This window comes from Hemiscyllium ocellatum, chromosome 39, assembly GCF_020745735.1.
Source record: "Hemiscyllium ocellatum isolate sHemOce1 chromosome 39, sHemOce1.pat.X.cur, whole genome shotgun sequence".
Classification (NCBI taxonomy): domain Eukaryota; kingdom Metazoa; phylum Chordata; class Chondrichthyes; order Orectolobiformes; family Hemiscylliidae; genus Hemiscyllium; species Hemiscyllium ocellatum.
This window is the reverse complement of record NC_083439.1, coordinates 37,252,369-37,267,217: the sequence shown is the minus strand read 5'-3', so window position 1 is coordinate 37,267,217 and position 14,849 is coordinate 37,252,369. Positions and strand designations below refer to the sequence as shown.

The following is a 14,849-nucleotide window of genomic DNA, read 5'->3' as shown; positions in this document are numbered from 1 at the left end:
GGCATGGGGCAAGGTGACACTAGGCACACGGACATACAAAATGGCTGCTGAGCCATCAATTGGCCACTTGACACATAAGATGGCTGCCAGACCACCATGTGGAGAGAGACAGCAGAGCAAATACAGACACTGCCTGAGGCCACCACAATGCCAGCACAATGCACTCACAACCTAGTTGTTTAGTTTAAGACGGGCGGGGGAGAGAATACACACGAGTAACGTACACTGCCCGCCGAAGTGCCTGGGTCCAGCCAACACTTTAAGAAAGGGCTCAATCTGGTGAAAGTATAATGTTTCGATTTGAAGGGTGGTAAACTAGGGGCCGCAGACAATCACTAATGAACCCAACAGGGAAGTTGGGAGAAACCTGTTCCCCCAGGGAGTGGAGAGAATGTGCAACTCGCCACCACAGAAGCTGGGTAGAAGGAGGGATTCAGGGTGCAGAAGAGAATATGTTAACAGTCTCGAGAGGGTGAGGCATGAACTGTTTGGGCCGAGTGGCCTGTTTCCGTGCTGGAATATTTAGAAAACTGCATGGCGCATGGAACTAATGGAAAGACAATTCACTCCGAAAGTGTGATTGTGCCGATATTATAGAAATATAGAATGGATCGAATAGCAGAATTTCGTGTCAAAAATATCGCGGACTGTTCTGGTGTCTGGTTGGACTTTGTATTTTGCCAATTGACCAGCTCCAACTGGGCGGTGAATCTCCACCTGACTCTGGTATTGGTTCAGCTGTGTGTTAAACATGGGCAAGGAGGCGCCCTCCCAGTCACTCTGTCAGCTTGTCTCCTCGAAACATGTCCTTCCTGAAAGTGGGAGAACATTCGGATTTTCCGATCCAGAACCTCCCGTTCGGTGTGTTTTCCACTCCGGATAACGTAAGTTCTTTCACGCAAAGGGGCGGGGGAAGGGGATGAGTTTTGGAAGGAGCGGTATCAGTTTCAGTTTGCAAAACGTCTCTGAAGTTGATACGTGGCCTGGAAACTCAAAGTGACAGGGAACCTCGGCATCTACTGTCTCGGATTCCAAACATCAACTCTGTTTCTGTCTCTTCGTAGAGATGCTGAGCTTGCCAGCACAGTACTCCCTGTTTGTGTTTAAGATCTCCAACACAGAAGTCGCATATGCAATATTTTGCGTTAGTTTTGACGTCTGGGCTGTGAACAATATGCAGCACAGCACTGCAGAGAGAAACAACTGCTTTCTAATGTAATTTTTTTCCCGTGACACTGAGCAGTAAAAATTCTCAGAAGGTGCCTGGATTACACCCCAGTGTTTTTGTCACTTTCTAATCAGTGTGTTTAGTTTGGGGACATACTTGAAGAAGTGTCTACCATAATATGCAGTTCCCTCAACAGTGTTTATATAGCGCCTGTCAGAGTCTCAGGACAGTCCAGAGTGAAATATTTCCGAAAGGTACTCATTGTTGCAATGTCTCATTGTATCAGTCAGAACATTCCACAGGCACAGCAATGAGGTAAATGATCATGTGTTTTTCGTGATATTGATTTCAGGATAAATATTGAGCAGAAAATCAGGGAAAACTTCATTGGACGAGATTCCATGTCGTTATGTAATCTTTGGATGTCCACTTGAGAGGACGAATAATGTCTTGATTTAACATCCAACGCAAAAAGGGGACCCAAATGACAGTTCACCTCAGTACTGTGTGGGAGGTGCAGGCCTAGGAGAGAGAATATTGCAAAGCTTATCCAGCGTAGAGCCTCTGGTTTACAGATTCACAGCCAGTGTCACCATGGTACAATAGACTTCCTTTGGATGTGACACAGAGGGGTTGAGCAAGGATAAGGCTAGGTGTATGGAGAGGGTGAACATGCATTTAGGGGAAAGCTACATAACTGCAGACAATACATCATGAACATGTTCTAACAACTACCAGTGAAGAGAAATCTCAGTGTCTGTTTTCGAGAAGGTGCAAAGCAGGTCCACTGCAGGAACCTGATGTTCAAAACGCGATAACAATTGGCCAGAGATTTCACAAGATTGTAAATAAACCATAATCAGTATCAGAAAAACAGTTTAGCAATGGGGTCAAAAGAGCGTGTTTGAAGAAATTTACATTAAATTAAAGAATGATACAATTGCATGGATCAAGGGCATCCACTTGTCGGTTAAGTCAAGGGTTACAGTCAAGCAGTGTCATGAACCAGCAGTTCCTGCCATCACTACACTGACCTTCACCGGCCCTGGATCAGAGACCTCTATCAGCAGAGTTATGATGACCTTGGATTGCTATCAGGAGACAAATTTCTTCACCAATCATTGTCAGAAAAGTCAACAAGATCTTTAAAATTATAGGAAATAAAGGTTACTGCTGAAAATATGTTAATGATTTACCACTTTTATGTGAAATGTGGCTTAAGTAAAGCCAGGAATGACCGCTCTGTATTTGTCTACCATGCTTTGAGACAGAGAGAAAGGGGACATGGGGCTCAGAGTGTTGGCTAAAGAAACAATCATGGCTAGAATGATAGTTGAGAAGATCACGTCAGTTCACACACATTGAACCAAGGAATTAAAAAAAAGGGGAAATCACACTGCTAATAGTATTCAATAGGCCGCCAAACAGAGGAAGGGCTTATGCTCGAAACGTCGAATTCTCTATTCCTGAGATGCTGCCTAACCTGCTGTGCTTTGACCAGCAACACATTTGCAGCGCCAAACAGAGGGACAGAAAAAAGCAAATCTGTCAGCAAATTGCTGAGAAGTGATGATGCAATTGAACAGTAACAGTGGGGTCGATGGGGCTAATATTCTGCCTGAAAATTAACCAGGAATATTTCAGTGGAGCAGATACAGAGAATGCAGAACACCAGAGACCATGCAATCAGGAAAAATATTTTATGTCAGAAGATAACAAGGCCAGGAAGAAAGGGATTTAGTTTCAGGAAATGAAGCTGGGTAGATAGAAGAGACATCAGAAGGGGAATATAATGATAGTCACTATTACAATACAGTTGATTTGAAATAGTTACAGAAAAGTGCACAGTTGACCAAAAACAATTTTATTAAACTGAGATATGATTGACAAAAGTAGCCTGGAAACAATTGTAGGTGTTGTAGATAATTTATATTTTCAAAAAATTCATTAAGTGAGCCATGGGCATCATTGGCTGGCAAACATTTATAACCATCTCTAGTTGCCCTTGAGATGGTAGTGACAAGCTGCCGTTTTGAACCACTGCTGTCCATGTGCTGTAGGTAGATCCATAATGCTCTTAGGGAAGGAAATCCAGAATTTTGACCCAGCCGCAGTGAAGTAATGATGATATATTTCCAAATTAAGATGGTGAGTGGCTTGGATGGGAACTTGCAGGTGATAGTATTTCTATCATATCTGTGCTCTTTTCCTTCTAGATGGAAGTGGTTGTGGGTTTGGAAGGTGCTTTGATGAATTTCTTCAGTGTATCTTGTAAATAGTACACACTGCTGCAGCTGAGCTTTGGTGGTGGAGGCCGTGGATGCTTGTTAATGTGTTGCCAATCAAATGGACTGCTTTGCCCCGGATTGTATCAAGCTTCTTGAGTATTCATGGAGCTGCATTCATCCAGGAAAGTGGAAAATGTTCCATCACACTCCTAACTATTCCTTGGTGATTTACTTGCTGCAGTATACCCAGCCTCTTGTCCTTGGAGCTACTGTATTTATGTGGCAAGTGTAGTTGGGTTTCTGGTCAATGGTAACCTCCAGGATGTAGATGGTATGGGATTCAGTGGTGGTGGCACTAAATGTCAGGGGCAGTGGATCGAGTATATCTTATTGGAGATCAATGAGTAGTGTAAACAGTGAGCAGTGGGAAGAATTCAAGTAGAAAGAGAGTGCTCAAAATAAATGTGATCACAGAAAGAATAAGGAAAGGTTTTCAGATATCAAAGAGCGTGTAGAATAGGACAAGGCCCAAAAAGGGGAAGCTCGTCCTGTACTGCAGAAAACCTAGAACAGTACAAACATGCAGGGTGAAATTTGCAATCACATTAAGAAAACAGAGAGGTTGCATGAAAAGATATTGGCAAGCAAAATAAAAAGAAAATTCAAAAATACATGAACAGCAGAACGATAACCCTTAAGGAAAGACCAAAAGTACAAAGTTAGAAGATGTAGGCATGTTTATTTCAACATGTGCAGAAGCTCTGACGTTGTCAGTCATTAGTTCAAATGTATTCATGGGAAAAGAGGTGAGATATTGTCTTATACTGAGAGACTTTCTAGGCTGAATGAGAATAATAAACTGGGAAAAAAATAAATATTTGCAGAAAAGTGTGCAGAACGATTAAAACCAGAGCAGGATGTAAATGTTGTGGGGGGCATCACATAAAGGAAGCATGTTGAGCGTGGGGAAACACTGCTCCATCTGCAAGAAGCTGTATGTGTTTAGGTGCAAAGAAGCAGAGGAAGCCCACAGGGAGAGTCAGATGCTGAAGATACGTCAGACAATGTTTCTGATGTATCTTTCAATAGGTTGTCATTGTCAGGTGTAAAGGTATTTATCGTTTATGACTGTTAGAATGATGACTTCAGAAGAACAGCATCAAGTGAACGCGATGTATCAGATAGGTACTGGTACTTTGTATAATATCATGAGTTTCAAGGAGATGTGTGAAGTGACTCAAGATAGTATTTTCTGAGCAGGAATATTGAACTGTGAGCAAGAGTTTCTGGGTTCCACTCTGTTTATTTCTAAGTTATTGTGGGCTATGTGTGTTGCTACTGACCAGCTCAGCATAGAGTGTGCATAGGGACCCTCATGAATTGTCGACTAGCGTCTCTGTGACTGTGTGAAATGTTCAGTTGCAGACATTTGAATAATTGAGGATAGTAGAAATGACAATACTGTACACAGACAGATCATACTCTCAGTCATATCTGTTCCAGAGCTAGCCCTCAAAATGGAACTCTCTACCTGCTTTGAGTATGTATCTAGCTTCATTTTGGTTAACTCTGCTTTCCTTTTTCCTTTCAGCCAACCCATAGAATCGGTGTTGCCATTGGAGACCAGATCTTAGATCTCAATGTTGTTAAACATTTCTTCACTGGCTCAGCTCTCTCTAAACATCAACATGTCTTCAGCCAGGTAAGGTGTACCACGTGCTGGAATTAGTGGCTAGTCTTCTGTGAAGTAATTTCTACTCCCTTCAAGCCCATACAAAGGCTGGGTAATTATCAAGCTGCTCCTCGTATTTATATAGTGTCATTCACAATCACTGGCACTATGTAATGTCCTTTGCTGCCAGTGAAATGCTTTTCCAAGGTGTAGCCAATATAAGTTTTGCTGAACAGTGAGCAGCAATGGGATTGTGACAATCCCTTTAGGGATTAAGGGTTAAATATTGGGGGGGAATCTTTAAATTGCAGTGTAGAATCATTCAGCAACTGAATCTCAGTTCAATGTCTCACCTGACAGGTATCTCCACCACCTAGGATTTGTGTTTAATTCTGTACAAACAGTCTTGAGCTGATAATTCTCAGAGATAAGAATGCTAACACTGAGCCAGGCTAACATCTTAAAAGAAAGCACATATCAATTTAGATTATTACCTGGTATGTGGACTTGTGGAGAGTTTCAGTAAATGATTATTTAATTCAAATTGACATTAAAGTAGGTTGGTGAAAATAAATAAGGAGCTTTGATCACATATCTGCAGTTTGGATTTATCAGCAATATGGTGGGTTAGTTGGCCAACATCCTTTCTAAATGTTTTAAATAAATTCCACCTATTCAGGTGCATCAGCTGGGTGACATATCTGTTGCCATATCATGCTACAGTATCGTGGGATCCTTGAGCAACATACAATCTTCAGACAGAACTAGTCAGAAGAACGAAACACACACTTGGAAAGCCCCTTGATATGCTTTGAAATTATGGATGACAATGCTCACACAGGGACTCTCCATCAGATTGTGCCATCCCTCCCTTGCCTTTGCTGGTGTTTGTTCAATGCAAATTATTGCAACACTCTGTTGCCATGCAGTCTCGTGACTCAGCACTGTGGTCATTCAATTCACCATGCTTGTCACTCTTTATGTATCATAGTGATTCCTTGTTATTCATAAACTGGTTTTGGAAAGCATGCTTGACACAACATCTGACACTGCGTAATGACAGGAAGGAGTTTGGAAACTAACCCATAGAGTCTGAAATTCAGATTATCATTCCAACTTGTAATATTGACTTGGAGTGCCCTACTCATCCAAGAACGAATAAATACAGTCAATCAGTAATTCACCCTCTCATTTTAAATCAGTGAGAGGTGAAATCTAGTGGGGAAGGAGTCACCTTTCTCAGAATCTGACTGTATGGCTCATAAGATCACTCTGTGTTTAAAGGGCAGACCACATAACAGAAGATACCAAAATGAAAGCTTCCTTTAAAGATAATTTGGGTAATTTTCAAAACACAATGTGTCTGGAGAGGAAGTTTTTTTTTACTTCCTGAGACTGGCACCTGTTGTGGTTTTGCTCATGAACACAGGCTATATTAACTTGGAGTCATGTGTGCCTCACTTTTTTCTGCAATGAGCAATATCAAATTCTCTTTCCTGACTCTGCATGTCATTTAAAAATTACAAGCAGTGAGATAAAGAGCTAGATTTTCAATCAAGGGCTGGGAACTGGAAGTGGGTGCTCCGTCTGGATTCTGATTCTGATATGGGCAGGCTTATGCCTTATGCCAATTAAAGTCCAGCGAGTGAGATCAGGTGATGGCACTGGACAGCCAATGGAAGGCCCTCCAGCACTCACTCATCAGTGGGAACCACCTAAAATATAATGAGATTGGAACTGCTGATTAGGATATGGATACAGGTGATGGTATACTGGCATTCATAGGTTCAAATCCCGCCACAGCAGATAGTGGAATTTGAATACAATTTTAAAACTTTCAGAATTTAGAATCTGCTGATGACCACTGCTGATTGTTGGAAAACCCATCGAACTCATTAATGTTTTCAGGAAAGGAAACCTTCCATGCTTACCTATTCAGGCCTACTTGTGAGTCCAGGCCCACAGCAATGTGGTTGATTCTCAAAGGCGCTCTGAAAAGGTCTAACAAGCCATTCAGTTCAAGGGCAATTAGGGCTGGTCACAGATATAGACAGGAGAAATCAAGTGAATCCTTAGAAGAGTATAAAGGCAGTAGGAGTATACTTAAGAAGGAACCAGGAGGGCAAAAAGGGGACGTGAGATATCTTTGGCAAATAGAGTTAAGGAGAATCCAAAACGGTTTTACAAGTACACTAAGGACATTAGGGAGAGAATAGGACCCCTGAAAGATTAGCAAGGCAGCCGATGTATAGAGCCGGAGGAAATGGGGGAGATTTTAAACAAGTATTTTGCATCAGTGTTTACTGTATCAAAGGACATGGAAGATATAGAATGTGGGGATATAGATGGTGACATTTTGAAAAATGTCCATATTACAGTGGAGGAGGTGCTGGATGTCTTGAAATGCATAAAAGTTCTGGATGTAGGTTTGCTTGCTGAGCTGGAAGGTTCATTTCCAGATGTTTCGTCACCCAGCAAACCATCAGACAGACAGTCACACCAACATTAAGCAGAAGTAAGGAAGGAAACACACTCAGGACACAAGAAAGAAAGGCACTAGAAAGACTAAAAAAAGATAAAGACATTGTTATCCTACCTGCAGACAAAGGACGTTTGACAGTCATTCTAAATCGAAGAGACTACATTGAAAAAGCGAACACACTACTTAGAGATACTAGCACTTACCAACAAGTGATGATAGACCAGACCCCACAACTAGAGAACCAAATCACAGACCTACTCAAAAAACTTCAGAAATCTGGAGAAATAAATAAGACCGACTTCCAAAAAATGAAACCAGACGGATCCAACACACCACGCTTCTACAGATTACCCAAAATTCACAAACCAGAAGCCCCCCTCCGACCTATAGTCTCGCTACTTGAACACCAACTTACAGATTGACCAAGGAGCTACACCAAAGACTAAAACACTTAATAGAAGACTCACACAACTCCATCCACTCCACCTAAGAATTCTTGAAGACCATCAAAGATACCAAGATAGGAGAGGATGAAATAATGGTCTCCTTTGATGTAACAGCCCTGTTTACATCAATCAACATTAACCTGGCCAAGGAAACATTGACTACACTATTAGAAGACCTAAAGACACATACATCAAACACCACTAACTTCATCAACAAGGAGAATATCATCAAGCTAGTGGACCTATGCCTTGAGTAAGGCATTCGATATGGTTCCTCATGGGAGACTGGTTAGTAAGGTTAGATCTCGTGGAATACAGGGAGAACTAGCCATTTGGATACAGAACTGGCTCGAAGATAGAGGATGGTGTTTTTCAGACTGGAGGCCTGTGACCAGTGGAGTGCCACAAGGATCGGTGCTGGGTCTACTACTTTTCGCATTATATAAATGATTTGGATGTGAACAAAGGAGGCATAGTTATTAAGTTTTCAGATGACACAAAAATAGGAAGCATAGTGGACAGCGAAGAAGATTAGCTCAGAGTACAATGGGATCTTGATCAGGTGGGCCAATGTGCTGAGAAGTGGCAGATGGAGTTTAATTTAGATAAATACAAAGTGCTGCATTTTGAAAAAGTAAATCAGAGCAGGACTTATACACTTAATGGTAAGTTCCTAGGGAATGTTGCTGATCAAAGAGATCTTGGAGTGCAGGTTCATAGCTCCTTGAAAGTGGAGTCAAAGGGGGATAGGATAGTGAAAAAGCCATTTGGTATGCTTTCTTTTATTGGTCAGACTACTGAGTACAGGAGTTGGGAGATCATGTTGCAGCTGTACAGGATATTGGTTAGGCCAATTTTGGAATATTGCGTGCAATTCTGGTCTTCCTATCGGTAGGATGCTGTGAAACTTGAAAGGGTTCAGAGAAGATTGACAAGGATGTTGCCAGGGTTCGAGGGTTTGAGCTATAGGGAGAGGCTGAATACGGTTGGGCTGTTTTCCCTAGAGTGTTGGAGGCTGAGGGGTGACCTTATAGAGGTCTATAAAATCGTGAGGGGATGTCCCTGGGGTCAGGGAGTCCAGAACTAGAGGGCATAGGTTTAGGGTGAGGGGAAAGATATAAAAGAGACCTAAGGGACAACCTTTTCACACAGAGGGTGGTGTGTATGGAATGAGCTACCAAAGGAAGTGATTGAGACTGGTACAGTTACAGCATATAAAAGGCATCTGGATGGGTATTTGAATAGGAAGGGTTTAGAGGGTTTTGGGGCTAGTGCTGGCAAATGGGACTAGATTAGGTTGGGATATCCCCACCCCAGGGAGTGCCCTTCATGATTTTATAAACCTCTATAAGGTCACCACCCAGCCTCCAACTCTCCAGGGAAAACAGCCCAGTCTATTCAGCTTGTCTGTATAACCTAAATCCTCTAACCCTGCCAACCCTAGTTAGACCTAGGTCTGTTTCGGTGCTGTACATTCTCCTAGTATCTGTGTGGATTTCCTCCAGATGCTCCGGTTTCCTCCTACTGTCCAAAGATGTGCAAGTTTGGTGAATTGGCCATGCTAAATTGCCCATTGTATTCGGGGATGTGTTGGTTCAGTGGATTAGTTAGGGGCAAATATAGGATTGTACAGTAGGGGAATGGGTCTGGGTGGGTTACTTCTCGGAGGGTCGGTGTGCACTTGTTGGGCCAAAGGGCCTGTTTCCACACTGTAGGGATTTTAAGAATCTGTTAGTCTATTCGTCCCATGTCCCACAAATGAATTAAAAAAAATGCATTTGAATTAAGAGGAGGTCATCTGATTTGATCTGGTTGTTCTGATGCCTCCACGTTCCTGTCCATCTGCAACATCTTTGACTCTCTTGAACATCCAGAACAATCTAAAAATATTGAATGGCTCCACCAGTGCTGGTCTCTGTGAAGAGATTTCTCCAGAACGACCACATTTTGAGGAAAAAAATTCTGAATCTCACTCTTAGATGGGCAGCCTCTTACTTTTAAAATGTGTTACCTAACTCTAGTCTCTCTATCAAGGTTAAACTTCCTCACAGCATCTACCCTGTGAAGACCCCTCAGGTTCTCGTACATTTCAATGAGATCACCTCTCATTCTTCTCAAATCTTGGATATGGGCTCATCCTGTCCACCCTTTCCTTGTAAGATAACCCCTGCATTCCCAGGAATCAGTTAAGTGAACTGTCTTTGCGATGCTTCTCCTTCATTTATACAATTTCTTGCTAATGCCTGTGAGACTGTGAGGGAGAGCCCACAGCCGTCTGGACATGGTCCTAGAAATAGCTGCATCTCTCAGTGGTGGATCACTGTGGGCTCTCTCTAACATTCCCTCGGACCTTTTGGGACTGCACTTGGGGCTGCTGTGGACAGGTTTGTGTCCTTACAGCCCCATGACTATCATGCTCCATTGAGTGATGTCAGCCTAGCTTCCAGTCTCACCTTGATGGTTCATGGGCACTGCCCTTGTTGTTGAGTTGATATCCCTTGATAGGCCCATAATGGACATAATTAATATTGATTGACCTCAGTTTGCCTGCTATTTCCCCGCAACCTCTCCAAATATGAGCCACCCTCCAATCAAATCTCAGAAAAATGCAGATCCTGGTGACAGTATCACTTGCACTGGGTGAGGAGCCTCCTCAGGACAGAATATCTATGGGAGATGTGTCATGGGCAGTCTGATAGGTGGAGTAAATCACCCAGTAAATACTTCTGATCCACCAGTGGCAAACTGTAAGAGCAGTCAGTATTTCAGGTTGGAACCTTTCAGCCCCTCCTCCTCTGATGCTGTTTGAACTACTGTGCTTATTTCTCCTCCACTCCTTATCCATTCTGATCTCCAACATCTGCAGTTCTCACTGTTTCCAAGTTGTAAGAGCAGTCCATAACACCATGACATAGCAGTGGAAGTAAGGCCATTCGGCCCCTCGAGTCCACTCCACCATTCAATCACGGCTGATGGGCATTTCAACGCCACTTACCCGTACTCTCCCCATATCCCTTAATTCCTTGTGAGATTAAGAATTTATTAATCTCTGACTTGAAGACATTTAACGTCCCGGCCTCCACTGCGCTCTGTGGCAATGAATTCCACAATTCCCCTCTGCTCCCAGGAGGACCAGTTCCAATACCGTACAGCCCAGATGGCCTCCCTCTTCAAGGACCGCAGATTCCCCCCAGACGTGATCGACGATGCCCTCCACCACATCTCCTCCACTTCCCACTCCTCCGCCCTTGAGCCCCGCCCCTCCAACCGCCACCAAGACAGAATCCCACTGGTTCTCACCTACCACCCCACCAACCTCCGTATACAGCGTATCATCTGCCGTCACTTCCGCCAACTCCAAACGGACCCCACCACCAGGGATATATTTCCCTTCCCTCCCCTCCCCTATCAGCGTTCTGCAAAGACCACTCCCTTCGTGACTCCCTCGTCAGGTCCACACCCCCCACCAACCCAACCTCCACTCCCGGCACCTTCCCCTGCAATCGCAGGAAATGCAAAACTTGCGCCCACACCTCCTCCCTCACTTCTCTCCAAGGCCCCAAGGGATCCTTCCATATCCGCCACAAATTCACCTGCACCTCCACACACATCATCTATTGCATCCGCTGCACCCGATGTGGCCTCCTCTATATTGGGGAGACGGGCCGCCTACTTGCAGAACGCTTCAGGGAACACCTCTGGGACGCCCGGACCAACCAACCCAACCACCCCGTGGCTCAACACTTTAACTCTCCCTCCCACTCCACCAAAGACATGCAGGTCCTTGGACTCCTCCATCGCCAGACCATAGCAACACGACAGTTGGAGGAAGAGCAACTCATCTTCTGCTTGGGAACCCTCCAACCACAAGGGATGAACTCAGATTTCTCCAGTTTCCCCATTTCCCCTCCCCCCACCTTGTCTCAGTCGATTCCCTTGAACTCAGCACCGCCCTCCTAACCTGCAATCCTCTTCCTGACCTCTCCGCCCACACCCCACTCCGGCCTATCACCCTCACCTTGACCTCCTTCCACCTATCCCACCTCCATCGCCCCTCCCCCAAGTCCCTCCTCCCTACCTTTTATCTTAGCCTGCCTGGCACCCTCTCCTCATTCCTGATGAAGGGCTCTGGCCCGAAACGTTGAATTTCCTGTTCCTTGGATGCTGCCTGACCTGCTGTGCTTCAACCAGCAACACATTTTCAGCTCTGATCTCCAGCATCTGCAGACCTCACTTTTTACTCAATGAATTCCACAAGCCTACCATTCTCTGGCTAAAGAAATGTCTCCTCATTTCCATTCTAAATTGACCCCCTCTAATTCTAAGGCTGTGCCATGGGCCCTAGTATCCCCGCCTAATGGAAACAAATTCCTAGCATCCACCCTTTCTAAGCCACCCTTTCTTATAAGTTTCTATAGGTCTCCCCTCAACTTTCAAACTCTAATGAATACAATCCCAGGATCCTCAGCTATTCATTGAATGTTAGGCCTACCATTCCAGCGATCATCCATGTGAATCTCCACTGGACACGTTCCAGTATGTCATTCCTGAGGTGTGGGTCCCAAAATAGGACACAGTATTCTAAATGGGGCATAACCAGAGCATTTATAAAGTCTCAGTAGTACATCGCTGCTTTTACATTCCAACCCTCTTGAGGTAATGTTGAAAAGTGTGGTTCTGGAAAAGCGCAGCAGGTCAGTCAGCATCGAAGGAGCAGGAAAATTGACGTTTTGGGCATAAGCCCTTCTCCAGGAGTGTGCTTATGCCTGAAACATTGATTTTCCTGCTCCTCAGATGCTGACTGACCTGCTGCGCTTTTCCAGCACCACACTTTTCAACTCTGGTCTCCAGCATCTGCAGTCCTCACTTTCTCATGAGATAGATGACAACATTGCATTTGCTTTCTTAACCACAGACTCAACCTGCAAATTAACCTTTCGAGAATCCTGGATTAGCACTCCCAGATCCCTTTGTACTTTGGCTTTATGAATTTTCTCACCATTTAGAAAATAGTCCATGCCTGTTTTTTTTTTCCGAAGTGTAAGACCTCGCATTTGCTCACATTAAATTTCACAGCCATTTTTTTGGACCACTCTCCTAAACTGTCTAAATCTTTCTGCAGCCTCCCCACCTCCTCAGTAACACCTGCTTGGCCCCCAACTTCGTATCATTGGTGAACTTCGCCAGAATGCCCCCAGTCCCTTCATCCACATCAAATAATATATATAATAATAATAATATATAAAGTGAAAGCTGCAGCTCCAACACTGAACCCTGTGGGACCCCACTTGTCACTCTCTGCCATTCCAAAAAAGAACCCTTTACCCCAGCTCTCTGCCTTCTGTCAGACAGCCAATCCTCAATCCATGCCAGTAGCTCACCTCAAACACCATGGGCCCTCACCGTACTCAGCAGCCTCCCTTAAGGCTCATTAAAGGCCTTTTGGAAGTCTAGATAGAATAACATCCACTGGGTTTCCCTCGTCTAACCTACTTGTTACCTCTTCAAAGAATTCTAACAGGTTTGTCAGGCATGACCTCCCCTTACTAAATCCATGCTGACTTGTTCTAATCTGACTCTGCTCTTCTAAGAATTTAGAAATCTCATCCTTAACGGTGGATTCTAGAATTTTACCTACAACCGAGGTTAGGCTAATTGGCCTATAATTTTCCATCTTTTGTCTTGATCCTTTTTTGAACAAGGAGGTTACAACAGCGATTTTCCAATCATCTGGGATTTTCCCTGACTCTAGTGATTTTTGAAAGATTTCAACCAACACCTCTGCTACTTCGTCAGCCACCTCCCTCAGAACTCTAGGATATAGCCCATCCAGGCCAGGAGATTTATCAATCTTTAGACCTTTTAGCTTTTCTAGCACTTCCTGTTTTGTAATGGCTACCATACTCAACTCTGGCCCTTGCCTGTTCTTAATTGTTAGGATATTACTCATGTCTTCCACTGTGACGACTGACACAAAGCACTTATTAAGTTCTTCAGCTATTTCCTTATCTCCCCGCAGTAGCCTTCCTGCATCAATGTGGAGTGGCCCAATTTCTACTTTTGCCTCTCATTTGTTTCTTATGTATTGAAAGAAGCTTTTACAATCATTTCTAATATTACTGGCTAGCTCACCTTCATATTTGATCTTCTCCTTCCTTATTTCTCTCTTTGTTATCCTCTGTTTGTTTTTGTAGTCTGCCCAATCTTCTGAAGTCACAGTGCTCTTGGCCACTTTATCGGTTCTCTCTTTCTCTATGATATATTTCCTGACTTCTTTTGTCAGCCAAGGCTGTCTAATCCTCCCCCAGATAATATTTCTTTTCTTTGGGACGAACCTCTAAACTGTGTCCTCGATTATACCCAGAAACTCATTGTTGCAGTGCTGTCTTCCCTGCTAGGCTCTGCTTCCAGTCGATTTTCGTCAGTTCCTCTCTCATGCCCTTGTAATTACCTTTATTTAACTGTAACGCCATTACATCTGATTTTGCCTTATCTATTTCAAACTGCAGACTGAACTCTACCATATTATGATCGCTGCCTCCTAAGTGTTCCCTTACTTTAAGATCTTTTATAGAGTCTGGCTCATTACATAGTACTAAGTCCAGAAGCTCCCTTGTGGGCTCCATCACAAGCTGTTCCAAAAAACCATCCTGTAAGCATTCCATGAATTCCTTTTCTTTGGATCCACCGGTAACATTATTCACCAAGTCCATTTGCATATTGAAGTCCCCCATGGTCACCGTGATCTTGCCTTTCTGACATGCCTATCTATTTCCTGGTACATCTTGCGCCCCTTGGTCCTGATCACTGCTGGGAGATCTGTACGTAACTCTGTATGGTTTTTTTGCCATTG

At 43.8% G+C, this 14,849-nt stretch overlaps 1 protein-coding gene across 1 annotated transcript in view; it reads left to right on the top strand.

Moving 5' to 3' along the window:
- The first annotated feature begins 749 nt into the window (after positions 1 to 749).
- Positions 750 to 14,849, top strand: part of fah (fumarylacetoacetate hydrolase (fumarylacetoacetase)) — a 60,463-nt gene continuing 46,363 nt past the window's right edge. Inside the window, exons 1-2 of the mRNA XM_060852814.1 lie at positions 750 to 884; positions 4,988 to 5,098. Of these exons, the coding sequence (XP_060708797.1) occupies positions 804 to 884; positions 4,988 to 5,098 (192 nt within the window). The 5' untranslated portion in view covers positions 750 to 803. The remainder of the gene's footprint in view (positions 885 to 4,987; positions 5,099 to 14,849) is intronic.